Source organism: Mirounga angustirostris, unplaced genomic scaffold (genome assembly GCF_029215605.1).
Source record: "Mirounga angustirostris isolate CCGP_5_RB_7025 unplaced genomic scaffold, mMirAng1.0.hap1 SCAF_17, whole genome shotgun sequence".
Lineage (NCBI taxonomy): Eukaryota > Metazoa > Chordata > Mammalia > Carnivora > Phocidae > Mirounga > Mirounga angustirostris.
This window is the reverse complement of record NW_026991725.1, coordinates 55,147,506-55,160,559: the sequence shown is the minus strand read 5'-3', so window position 1 is coordinate 55,160,559 and position 13,054 is coordinate 55,147,506. Positions and strand designations below refer to the sequence as shown.

At 38.6% G+C, this 13,054-nt stretch overlaps 1 protein-coding gene across 3 annotated transcripts in view; it reads right to left on the bottom strand.

Annotated features, from left to right (window-relative positions):
- Window positions 1-13,054, bottom strand: part of AKAP10 (A-kinase anchoring protein 10) — a 98,155-nt gene that overhangs the window by 72,667 nt on the left and 12,434 nt on the right. For all 3 annotated transcript variants that reach the window (XR_010408682.1, XM_045889772.3, XM_064583213.1), the window contains exons 3-4: window positions 7,531-7,713; window positions 3,899-4,456 (exon numbers count right to left, since the gene is read on the bottom strand). Coding sequence is in view for 2 of the 3 variants with exons in the window: in XM_045889772.3 (XP_045745728.1) it covers window positions 3,899-4,456; window positions 7,531-7,713 (741 nt within the window). In the remaining variant the exon portion in view is untranslated. The remainder of the gene's footprint in view (window positions 1-3,898; window positions 4,457-7,530; window positions 7,714-13,054) is intronic.

Sequence of the window (13,054 nt, the reverse complement as noted above, 5' to 3'; positions counted from 1 at the left end):
ATACAAGCCTTTCCCAAGAAACAAGAAAGGTCTCAAATACACAACCTAACTCTACACCTAAAGGAGCTGGAGAAAGAATAGCAAATAAAGCCTAAACCCAACAGGCGAAGAGAATAAAGATCAGAACAGAAATCAATGAAATAGAAACCAAAAGAACAGTAGAACAGATCAATGAAACTAGGAGCTGGTTCTTTGAAAGAATTAACAAGATTGATAAACCCCTGGCCAGACTTATCAAAAAGAAAAGAGAAATGACCCAAATCAACAAAATCATGAATGAAAGAGGAGAGATCACAACCAACACCAAAGAAATACAAACAATTATAAGAACATACTATGAGCAACTCTATGCCAGCAAATTAGATAACCTGGAAGAAATGAATGCATTCCTAGAGATGTATCAACTACCAAAACTGAACCAGGAAGAAAGAGAAAACCTGAACAGACCTATAACCATTAAGGAAATTGAAGCAGTCATCAAAAATCTCCCAACAAACAAAAGCCCAGGACCAGATGGCTTCCCAGGGGAATTCTACCAAACATTTCAAGAAGTATACATACCTATTCTTCTGAAACTGTTCCAAAAAATAGAAATGGAAGGAAAACTTCCAAACTCATTTTATGAGGACACCATTACCTTGATCCCAAAACCAGAAAAAGACCCCATCAAAAAGGAGAATTACAAACCAATGTCCCTGATGAACATGGATGCAAAAATTCTCACCAAAATACTAGCCAATAGGATCCAACAGTACATTAAAAGGATTATTCACCACAACCAAGTGGGATTTATCCCTGGGCTGCAAGGTTGGTTCAACATCCACAAATCAATCAACGTGATACAATACATTAATAAAAGAAAGAACAAGAATCATATGATCCTCTCAATAGATGCAGAAAAAGCATTTGACAAAGTACAGTATCCTTTCTTGATCAAAACTCTTCAGAGTATAGGGATCGAGGGCACATACCTCAATATCATAAAAGCCATCTATGAAAAACCCACAGCGAATATCATTCTCAATGGGAAAAACTGAGAGCTTTCCCCCTAAGGTCAGGAACGCGGCAGGGATGTCCACTATCACCACTGCTATTCAACATAGTATTACAAGTCCTAGCCACAGCAATCAGACAACAAAAAGAAATAAAAGGCATCCAAATCAGCAAAGAAGAAGTCAAACTCTCACTCTTTGCAGATGATATGATACTTTATGTGGAAAACCCCAACGACTCCACCCCAAAACTGCTAGAACTCATACAGGAATTCAGTCAAGTGGCAGGATATAAAATCAATGCACAGAAGTCAGTGGCATTCCTATACACCACCAACAAGACAGAAGAAAGAGAAATTAAGGAGTCGATCCCATTTACAATTGCACCGAAAAGCATAAGATACCTAGGAATAAATCTAACCAAAGAGGCAAAGGATCTGTACTCAGAAAAGTATAAACTACTCATGAAAGAAATTGAGGAAGACACAAAGAAATGGAAAAACGTTCCATGCTCATGGACTGGAAGAACAAATATTGTGAAGATGTCAATGCTGCCTAGAGCAATCTACACATTCAATGCAATCCCCATCAAAATACCATCCACTTTTTTCAAGGAAATGGAACAAATAATCCTAAAATTTGTATGGAACCAGAAAAGACCCCGAATAGCCAGAGGAATGTTGAAAAAGAAAAGCAAAGCTGGCGGCATCGTAATTCCAGACTTCCAGCTCTATTACAAAGCTGTCATCATCAAGACAGTATGGTACTGGTACAAAAACAGACACATAGATCAATGGAACAGAATAGAGAGCCCAGAAATGGACCCTCAACTCTATGGTCAACTAATCTTTGACAAAGCAGGAAAGAATGTCCAATGGAAAAAAGACAGTCTCTTCAACAAATGGTGTTGGGAAAACTGGACAGCCACATGCAGAAGAATGAAACTGGATCATTTCCTTACACCACACACAAAAATAGACTCCAAATGGTTGAAAGATCTCAACGTGAGACAGGAGTCCATCAAAATCCTAAAGGAGAACACAGGCAGCAACCTCTTCGACCTCAGCCGCAGCAACTTCTTCCTAGAAACATTGCCAAAGGCAAGGGAAGCAAGGGCAAAAATGAACTACGGGGACTTCATCAAGATAAAAAGCTTTTGCACAGCAAAGGAAAGAGTCAACAAAACCAAAAGGTAACTGACAGAATGGGAGAAGATATTTACAAATGACATATCAGATAAAGGGCTAGTATCTAAAATCTATAAAGAACTTCTTAAACTCAACACCCAAAGAACAAATGATCCAATCAAGAAATGGGCAGAAGAGGGGCGCCTGGGTGGCTCAGTTGTTGGGTGTCTGCCTTCGGCTGGGGTTTTGATCCCAGGTTCCTGGGATCAGTCCCCGTATTGGGCTCCCTGCTCAGCGGGAAGCCTGCTTCTCCCTCTCCCACTCCCCCTGCTTGTGTTCTCTCTCTTGCTGTGTCTCTCTGTCAAATAAATAAATAAAATCTTTAAGAAAAAAAAAAAAAGAAATGGGCAGAAGACATGAACAGTCATTTTTCCAAAGAATACATCCAAATGGCCAACAGACACACGAAAAAGTGCTCAACATCGGTCAGCATCAGGGAAATCCAAATCAAAACCTCAATGAGATATCACCTCACACAGTCAGAATGGCTAAAGTTAACAAGTCAGGAAACGACAGATGTTGGCGGGGATGCGGAGAAAGGGGAATCCTCCTACACTGTTGGTGGGAATGCAAGCTGGAAAACAGTATGGAGGTTCCTCAAACAGTTGAAAATAGAGCTACCGTATGACCCAGCAATTGCACTACTGGGTATTTACCCCAAAGATACAAAAGGAGGGATCCGAAAGGGTACATGCACCCTGATGTTTATAGCAGCAATGTCCACAATAGCCAAACTGTGGAAAGAGCCAAGATGTCCATTGACAGATGAATGGATAAAGAAGAGGTGGTATATATATACAATGGAATATTATGCAGCCATCAAAAGGAATGAGGTCTTGCCATTTGCAATGACGTGGATGGAACTGGAGGGTGTTATGCTGAGCGAAATAAGTCAAACAGAGAAAGACATGTATCATATGACCTCACTGATATGAGGAATTCTTAATCTCAGGAAACAAACTGAGGGTTGCTGGAGTGGTGGGGGGTGGGAGGGATGGGGTGGCTGGGTGACAGACATTGGGGAGGGTATGTGCTATGGTGAGCACTGTGAATTGTGCAAGACTGTTGAATCACAGATCTGTACCTCTGAAACAAATAATACAATATATGCTAAAAAAAAAAGAAAAAAGAAGATGGCAGGAGGGGAAGAATGAAGGGGGGGTAAATCGGAGGGGGAGATGAACCATGAGAGACGATGGACTCTGAAAAACAAACTGAGGGTTCTAGAAGGGAAAGGGGTGGGAGGATGGGTTACCCGGTGATGGGTATTAATGAGGACACGTTCTGCATGGAGCACTGAGTGTTATATACAATGAATCATGGAACACTACATCAAAAACTATTGATGTAATGTATGGGGATTAACAGAACAGTAAAAAAAGAAAAAAAAAAGAGAGATGAGGATAAATAAGCATTTCTGGATAATGATTTGATTTCAAAATCTCTGGATGGCAAAGGTAGGATGACACTTGACCCTTCTTCATTTGTTAATTCTGTTAATACCCTTCTGAGAGGATCCAATCACTGTAGGTATGTATCCCTGCTGTTCCTTTTTCATATACCAATCCTCCTCCAGGACATTCTCCAAATCCTTCCAAATTTGCAAGTGGGTGTGAGAGAAAGGAAAACCATCCCAATCCTTTTATTCCCCACCTCAAGTTCCACTTTGTAAACTGATTAAACAAACAGGATAAATAGGCAAGAAAACCACATACTTACTTTTCATTAATTTTCCTGATAATTCCTTTAGTGGTGAAGAGGGACTATTTCTACTGGCTACTAGAAGTCTGGAGGAGGATTCTTGGGTTTCCATGGAAATTTGATGCGTTCCTGTTCTGGCCATTTCAAGATGGAGAGAATGGGCATGGTCACATTCCCGGGAAAGCAGCAAGTGATTCTGAATGTTGCTAGTTCTACTGTTCAGGTTAATTCCTTCGGATCGGGTCATAAGCAATTGGGCTGGGCTAGAATCCTCCAATCTCTTGTCAAGAGACTCAGTTACAAAAGATGTTGCAGTTTCATGCTTTTTAGATGGAGAGACAGGCTCAGCCAATGAGCTCTGCTTCACAGTGTTCAGACTGTGTGCTCTTATTCGGGACCAAGTTGTAGAGTGAAAACTTTCAGCTTCTAACCAAAATTTAACCAAATGCTCCATTCTCCGAAGTTCCATGAATTGAATGAAATAAGGGAGGACAACAGTGTCGTGCAAGACTTGTTCAAGGGTCTTTGAAAGACTTGATTTGGTCTCTTGAGTCTGGTAGTCCAGACAAGATCTGCCTGAAAGAAGCAAAGATTAGCAGTTCAGTAACAATTTAAGATTAACGGATTTGTCAGCCACCTTTAGCATCAGTGGTACCAGAATTCTTGAATAAAGTTTATTTCCCTAGCAATTTAAATGAATAAAGAGCTAGAAATACTATCATTGTGGCTTCTAAAGTGGCAAAGAAACAAGTCTCCAAAACTTAATCCATCTATTAAAAAGCTCTAGCTCAATTATTTTTACGTAACTTTTAATGGCAGTTCAGACCATGTAAATTCTTGAGAAAAAAAAAAAAATCTTACGATACTAGCCCCAAAGAAAGAAGGCCAATAAAAATATGAAAATAGATTCAATCTAATTAAAAACGCAGAAAAGGACATTAATCAAGATAACATTTTTGTCAAACTGGAAGATGTTTTTTCAAAAAATATCAAAAACAAAGGCACAGCAGAACAGGCAACACGGCACCCACTGATGATGAAAATAAAAAACGGCAAAACCTCTTTGGAGAAGCATTCATAACAGCAAAGCTCTAATAATCTGCATGATCTGCAATCCAGTAACTCCACCTCTAGGAACTTTTCCTGAGGAAAAATGGTCCATGTGTGGATACAGCCAGAAAGATGTTACCAGCTCTCAGCATTTGTTACAACAGAATAAAGAGTAGCTCTGGGATTTTATCTTGAAAAATAAAATGAAACTTACCAAAACTTAGTAAGTTCATTTTATATGTAACTAAATTTAGGTTACGATTATAACCACAGTTATTTTTTTGTTGTTGTTTATATTTACGGCATTGACATATTGAGGTTCATCTTCATAAAATTAACAGGGTTTCATCAATTTTTCAAAAGGGCTTTTCTTAATCCTTTGATATTCAAATCATTTTCTTTTGAAGCATTTCATGTGTCATCCTTGCTGGCTGTCTCATTTTCTTTTTCTTTTTTTGAGAGAGAGGGCACACTTGAGCAAGCACAGCCCAACACGGGGCTCTATCTCATGACCCTGAGATCATGACCTGAGCCGAAATCAAGAGTGGGGCACTTAACCGACTGTGCCACCCAGGCACCCCCTGGCTGTCTCATTTTCAATGTTAACCAGTGCATCTCTGTCAACATCACTTCCTTGAACTTCAGGAAATCCTGATCCTTTGCAAGATTTACAATTTTTTAAATTAAATTTTTAATTTTGAGATAACAGTAAATTCAAATACACTTGTAAGACACAACACAGAGAGATCCCATGTACCCTTTACCCAGGTTCCCCATGCTAACATCTTACAATACTATAGTACAGTATCACATCAAGGTACCGACAGTCACAATCTTACAAGGTATGACCCACCAATCTTACTCAGATTTCCCCCATTTCACCTGTACTCACCTGTGGACTTCATTCTATGCAATGGAATCTATGCAATTTTATCATATGTAACCACCAAGATACTGAACAGTTCCAATGCCACGTGGATCCCTCATGTGGCCTTTTATAACTAACTCTTCCGTTCTTAACCTCTGGCAAACTCTCCTCAGTTCTTCATTTTCTAATTTTGTCAAATGGAATCATACTGCATATAACCTTTTGGGATTGGCTTTTGATCCTCAGCATAATTCCCTTGGGATTCATACAAGCTGTCAGGTATATCAACAGTCTGCTCTTTTTTATTGCTGACTAGTATTCTCTGGCATGCACGTACCAGTTTGTTTAACCATTCACTTGCCTGCTGAAAGTCAGTTTTTTACTTTTAAGCTGCTATGGACATTGGAGTATAGGTTTATGCGTGAATGTAAGTTTCCATTTCTCTGGGATAAAGGCCAAAGAGTGCAATTGCAGGGTCATATGACAACTGCGTGTTTAGCTCTCGAAGAAACTGCCAAACTGTTTTCCAGAGTGGCTGTACCATTTCACATTCCCACCAGCAACATAGGAGTAATCCAGTAAAACTTACAATTTTACTTTGTGATCAACAAATGCTGTTTGCAATGTACTGCTGAGCATGACCCATCAACACTTTGACACCCCTGAATATATACAAATGTTAAGCAAATATGTCAAAAGAGGAACTAATTTTATTAGACTTCAATTTATTCATTTTTTTTTCAATTTATGATACCACAACATGCAATTTTTGTAAGTGCAGAACTTTGGGTAATAAAAATTCAGAAATCATCGATCTCTTGCATATCTTTTTTGGGGGTGGGTGGGGGGAAAGGAGAAGTTATTTAAACATAATAGGGATCCTGGTACATTCATTGCTATGTGACCTGCTTTTTGCACTTTACCTTAGATATTTCTCTATGTCATCTTCAGACTTTTAAACGGCTTCCCAGTATTCCAGATGCAGGTATACCACAATTTGACTACTTCTCCATTAATAGATATTTGCATGTTGTTCCTCATTTTTTTGCTTTCACAAACAATACTGCAATAAACAGCTTTATACATACTTGTATATACATCTTTTTGCATATATGTGAATACATCTGAGGGCTAGATCTTCTATTTTATATTTCGATAAATATTTCCAAACTGCCTTCCAAAAAATCTTCATCAATTTACACTTCCACTAAATAGGAATGGCCATTTCTCTTCATCTCCATTACCACTCAAATGATCAAACTTTAATATTTGCTGATATGTTGGGGGAACATTATCTCATTACTAAAATTTGCGTTTCCCTGAGTATGAGTGAAATGAGGCATCTTTTTCATATAATTAGTGACCAAATGTATTTCTTCCCCTGTACATGGCCCATTTTTTTTTTAAGTTGAGAATGCTTTATATTTTATGCTTATGGGAACACAATAGAGTATCATTATACTTACAGCTGTTATTTTATTTTTTTAATTTTATTTATTTTTTTAAGTAGGCTCCATGCCCAGTGTGGGGATTGAACTCACAACCCTCAGATCAAGAGTCACATGCTCTACTGACTGAGCCAGCCAGCCAGGCCCCCCTATAGCTGTTATTTTAAATACATTTTTTCAAAGCCCATTCCCATTATACAGTTCTAGTATCCTCCAGCAAGAGTTTCACATAATACAATCAATCCTTCTTCCTGCTGGACGTTAACAAAAAGGGAGTCACTTACCCAGGTCACCAAAATGAGCAGCCTCCATGTGGCTTGGCTGCTTCTTAAGTGTCGCTGTCCTGCTACTTGAAAAGGAGTCCATGTTGGCAGAAATGGCATTGATTGCAACATGACTTGGTCCTGCCGCCTCCAGCAAGGCATGATTTTTAGTGCTTTTTTGTGGGGAATGTACAGATATTGAAGCTATAATTTTTTAAAAAAAGAAAAAAGGTTAAAAATTTAGCACAATTTGATAGCCTAAAAATGTCTCATAAAGGGCTTTAAGAGAACTTTAAAAATTAAATTTTGTAAACACCTCTCTTAAGTATGCACACTCAACAAAAAGTACTTAGGGGAAAGGCAATCAAGCAGCAGAAAACTGGAAAGAAATGTCCTATTATTATTTATAACTCTCAAAATACTGTGCCAAAAATGGAACTTAAAACAGAGATGTTTCTTTGAGAACTTCTACTGATGACAGAAAGTACCAAAGCCAGAAAACATTCTAATATATGGACCCTTTTCTGTTGTTTTTTTTTTTTTTTAAGAATTTATTTATTTATTTGACAGAGAGAGAGACTCCGAGAGAGGGAACACAAGCAGGGGGCATGGGAGAGGGAGAAGTAGGCTTCCCACCGAGCAGGAGTCCGAAGTGGGGCTCAATCCCAGGACCCTGGGATCATGACCTGAGCTGAAGGCAGATGCTTAGCAACTGAGCCACCCAGGTGCCCCTATGGACCCTTTTCAATTCCTTAATCCTTTTTTGTCCAAGGAACAAAACTAAACTTGTGGAATGGGGTAAAAATGAGAAAAATACTCCTCAGAATACTTATTTTACTTTTTTAAAGATTTTATTTATTTATTTGTCAGAGAGAAAGAGAGCTCACAAGCAGGGGGGAGCGGCAGGCAGAGGGAGAAGCAGGCTCCCCGCTAAGCAAGGAGCCCGATGAGGGACTCGATCCCAGGACCCTGGGATCATGACCTGAGCCGAAGGCAGACGCTTAACCGACTGAGCCACCCAGGTGTTCCTTTATTTTACTTTTTAATTGGGTAACAAAATTTCTCTAATGAAAAACTTTTATGATCAAAGTTCAAGCTGCTTAAAGATAAAGCACACTTAAAAAATTCACAAAATACATTTTCTTTAGTAGTCTGAAGAAATATCCTATTGACATCAGAATAAAGAGGTTACCCATTAACATGTTAATAGGATATAAACAACTCAGTATCACAATATTGTCAAAGTAGTCCTGTGACCTTGTTGCTACAGCTGGATCAACATTCTACCTCTCCTATTTATTCCACACAAATATTAATGACTCTTATTAAAGGTTTTTAAGAAGTGTCGGCCTAGTACATTGCTATAGCAAGGACAGAAGGGATGCCTGGGTGGCTCAGCCGGTTAAGTGTCTGTCTTCAGCTTAGGTCGTGATCCCAGGGTCCTGGGATCGAGTCCTGCATCAGGGCAGGGAGCCTGCTTCTCCCTCTGCACCTCCCTCTGCTTGTGCACTCTCTCTCTCTGACAAATAAATAAAATCTTAAAAATAAAAAAGAAATGATACAGGTCAGCCTCAAGATAAATACTCTCAGAGAACCAAACTTGAAGCTACTAGCACCATTTTTTTATTACATTGTCAACAGATAAGTGCTCTCATCTCAGCAAGCAGTTCCCAGACACAGAATCTGAGTAATACCAGGCAATATTTCTTATGAAGAATACATAGTAATGTAATTCAGTCTATTACTCTTTGAGATGCTTTTATAAATATTAAGCAGGTAAGAATGTGAATGTCCATACCTGTCTGCCAGGTATCTATATTTACTAGTGATTCAACGAGAGGTGGGAGAATGATGCATCTGAGTTGTCTTCAAGAAATTTTTAATTTCATTTATTTATTTAAAAGATTTTATTTATTTATTAGGGACAGAGAGAGAAAGCACAAGCAGGGGGAGTGGCAGGCAGAGGGAGAAGCAGGCTCCTCGCTGAGCAGGGAGCCTGATGTGGGACTCGATTCCAGGACCCTGGGATCATGACCTGAGCTGAAGGCGGACACTCAACCGACTGAGCCACCCAGGCATCCTGAAATTTTTAATTTTAGAAGTCTTTTTTTTAAATTTTCATGATAAACTGAAGAAAGCAAAATCATTTCAGCAAGTTTATAAACAGTAATAGCTAGGTTTTTTCTATAGACAACAAGCTACAAATATCATTCTATAAGAATAAGACTTTCTAATTGTTTCCTAATTAGGTATGTATGATGATACAAAATGCCATTAATATTTTTGTGCAAGGCTTTTTTTTCCTCCTCTTTCTGAACTTCTCTATTAGAACTATTAACTTACTTTAGATGTTGCTTCCAGATAGTCTATCTTCCTTTGGTCTCCATGGTACTACCTGCTCCTTAGTTTCCTTTTCTATCTGTGCCTGCCTCTCAAGCCCTTAAAACACAGTTATTAAATGCCCACTAGGGGCACCTGGGTGGCTCAGTCGGTTAAGCGTCTGCCTTTGGCTCAGGTCATGATCCCAGGTTCCTGGGATTGAGCCCTGAGTTGGGCTCCCTGCTCAGTGGGGAGCCTGCTTCTCCCTCTGCCTGCCACTCCCCCTGTTTGTGCGCTCTCTGACAAATAAATAAAATCTTAAAAAAGAAATTAAAAAAAAAAAAAAGGCCCACTATGTCAGATATGGTCTCTTTCCATGACTCCTCTTCCTGAAGTTCTCTGTTCTTTTATTCTTTCTGCTAGAAACATTTATTCTCAAACCTTTAATTATTACTGGAGCCATCTTTTCCAAACATATTATTTAAACCTGTAAGCACTCCTCTTTTTCCCCCAAATAAACTTAAGTGAGACCCTAACACATCTGTAAAATAGATAAAACTCTAAAAAATATAGGTACCTAAATCTAGATAGATATCTAAAGGAGATTAAAAAAAAGATTTAGTAACTCTGGCTGATTCAAGGGGAAAGTCTCACTCACACTGTGGCCTGGACCTCTCGGCAACAGCTCGTAGGGTACACCTCTATGGTACTGGAACCCCAGTGAAAAAGCCCTGACCTGTATCTGAGACCTGTCCTTTGATCTGGGCTTGGGGCCTGTATCTCTAATTCCTTACTGCTAGCTATTCTCACTATGACTTTACCATATCAAGACCAACTTGTCCAAATATCAAACTTACCACGTTAATTCTCCTACTCAATTTCCCCAGTCTCTGTTCAATCTGCCAGTCTCCAAAGCTCAAAATCTTGTACCCATTCTTTTTCAGTCTACATGTTTACCTGCCAAGATCGGTTAATTTTTCCTTAAAGATATTTAAACATCTACTAACCTGTTTATTACCAACACCACACCTTTAGTACAGGCCTTTCCGTATTACAGCAAAAGAACTTCTAGGGTCTCCATTCTATAGAACTCTTCCGGACTAACCTTTCATAAATACCACATGTAAAGCATCGACATCCTGTTCAAAAGCCTACAGGCTCCCTATTTTCTCTGTCGCAGCTCTCTGTTCTGGTCTTTAAGGCCCTTGTAATTGGCTATCAGTCTTCTGTAAAATTATCCTTTTAACTTGTCTGAAGGTCCCTTTGCCTAATATATACTCAAAGAAATAAGAAGCTGGGCTGGTAGGGAAAAGAGAAAGAACTGCCTCTTTCATTCAAATCCTTATTATTCAACTTTTATATAGATTAAGTCCCATTTCTACAAAATCTTCCCTACACTTCAGAAACCATTTGCTGATCTCAAATTCCTCTGAACTCCTCACAATACTTCATTTAACGAAGTCAGCATACTGAGGCCTCTTGTGCTACAACCAGAAAACAAGAGCTACCAAGGAAGTACCTCCTACACACCAGGCATCATGCCGGTTGCTTGATACACATTTTTGGGGGTACATTATTTCATTATCTCCCATAACAATTCTGCAAGACCAGCATTTTCCTCATTTTGGAGATGTGGATACAGACAGACAAAAGTTAAATACTTTGCTCTAAGTCAATGAGCTGGTAAAGAGTCCTATCAACAGGCAGGATTTCAACTTTGGTCTGCCAGACTCTAGGAAATCACCCTTTTACCTTTGGTTGGAAACTCAGACTCTAGAATTATTGTGTGGATAAAATAATATATATAAATGTCTCCAAGTACCTCCCACCCAACATGCCAAAATTGAACATATAATTTCCCAACTTGGTTCTCCACCAGTCGCACTGTTAGGCAAGCCAGAAAAGTAGGTGTTAATTTGAAACTTCCCTGTCCCTTACACCTCATATTTAATCAATAACAAAAGTTCTATCCATTTTAGCTCTAAATTGATCAATCCAGATCTCTTTATTTTCATCATTATAGATCTAGCCCATGCCATCTGTGGAATCACTTGATTAATGTTCCTCTCCCTTACCAATCTGTAAGTTCAATGAGTGCAGATCAAGTCTTTTTTGGTTTAGCCGCAGTTTTGGGCTAATGCCTAAAACAGAACAGGTGTTCAAGAAATGGTTGTTATTAGTATGTTAATAGTATGATTCTATTCCGTGTCTAAGTTCTAATCAGACTGCAAACTTCTTGAGGGCCTGTTTCCTATACTGCTTCCATATGATTCTAAGGTAAGCCAATGTAATGCTAAGCACATTATGTACTGTCACAGGGTAGGAAAATGGAATTTTTTAGCCGGGTACAGATTTAGAAGTTAGGCAGGCCAATCCTCTCCACAAATGAAGAATCTGAGGAAGGTTACATGACTTCCCAAGGTCATACTGTTAGTAGCAGAGTTTAGAGTAGAACACCTGAGAAATCTAAATGCCTGAAACATCAAATCCTTTCCTTCTTACATTCAGATCTAGTCTTTACACATGTTGCTTGCTAAGGGCTTGAAGTCGTTATGAAAGTCAATCAAATTTTGCTTAAGGAAGGCAGTATGAACCAACATGGAATCCAACTGGCTTTAAATTACCAGAAGTGAGCAGAAAATAAGACTGTCAGGTACCCTAGTTCTTCCCTAATGTTACAAATCTCGTAAGTTATAATTAGTCTCTCTCCAGCAAACTGAGCATATATAGTTAATACTCAATGCTAGCCACACAAGATACAAACATTTGAAAGAAAAAAAATCTAAGTAGCAATCTACAGATCTCAGGTAAATAAATTTTATTTATGAAATTTATATGTAATGGCTATATAATTAATTTCCATTATAATTTTCCATTCCAATCTTTGTAATTAACATAATGAAATCAGTCAAAACTATAGTAGAGATTACAACCTAAAGAAGCATGCTCTAACCTATAAACAAGGACAATATACTGATTACAATAAGGTACTCTGAATATATTTTAAGTTAAGACCATTCATCCAAAGTAACAGAGAAGTAAAAACTGTCATCATCCACACTTCTGGATAAACAGAAAACCAATCTTGTAAGTGGCAGTTCTTTACTCCAGAACTGTCAGCTCATTTCAGAGTATTTTTCACTTTTTGTTTTGTTTTTAAAGATTTATTTATGGGGTACTAGGTGGCTCAGTCAGTTAAGTGTCCACCTTCAGCTCAGGTAATGAT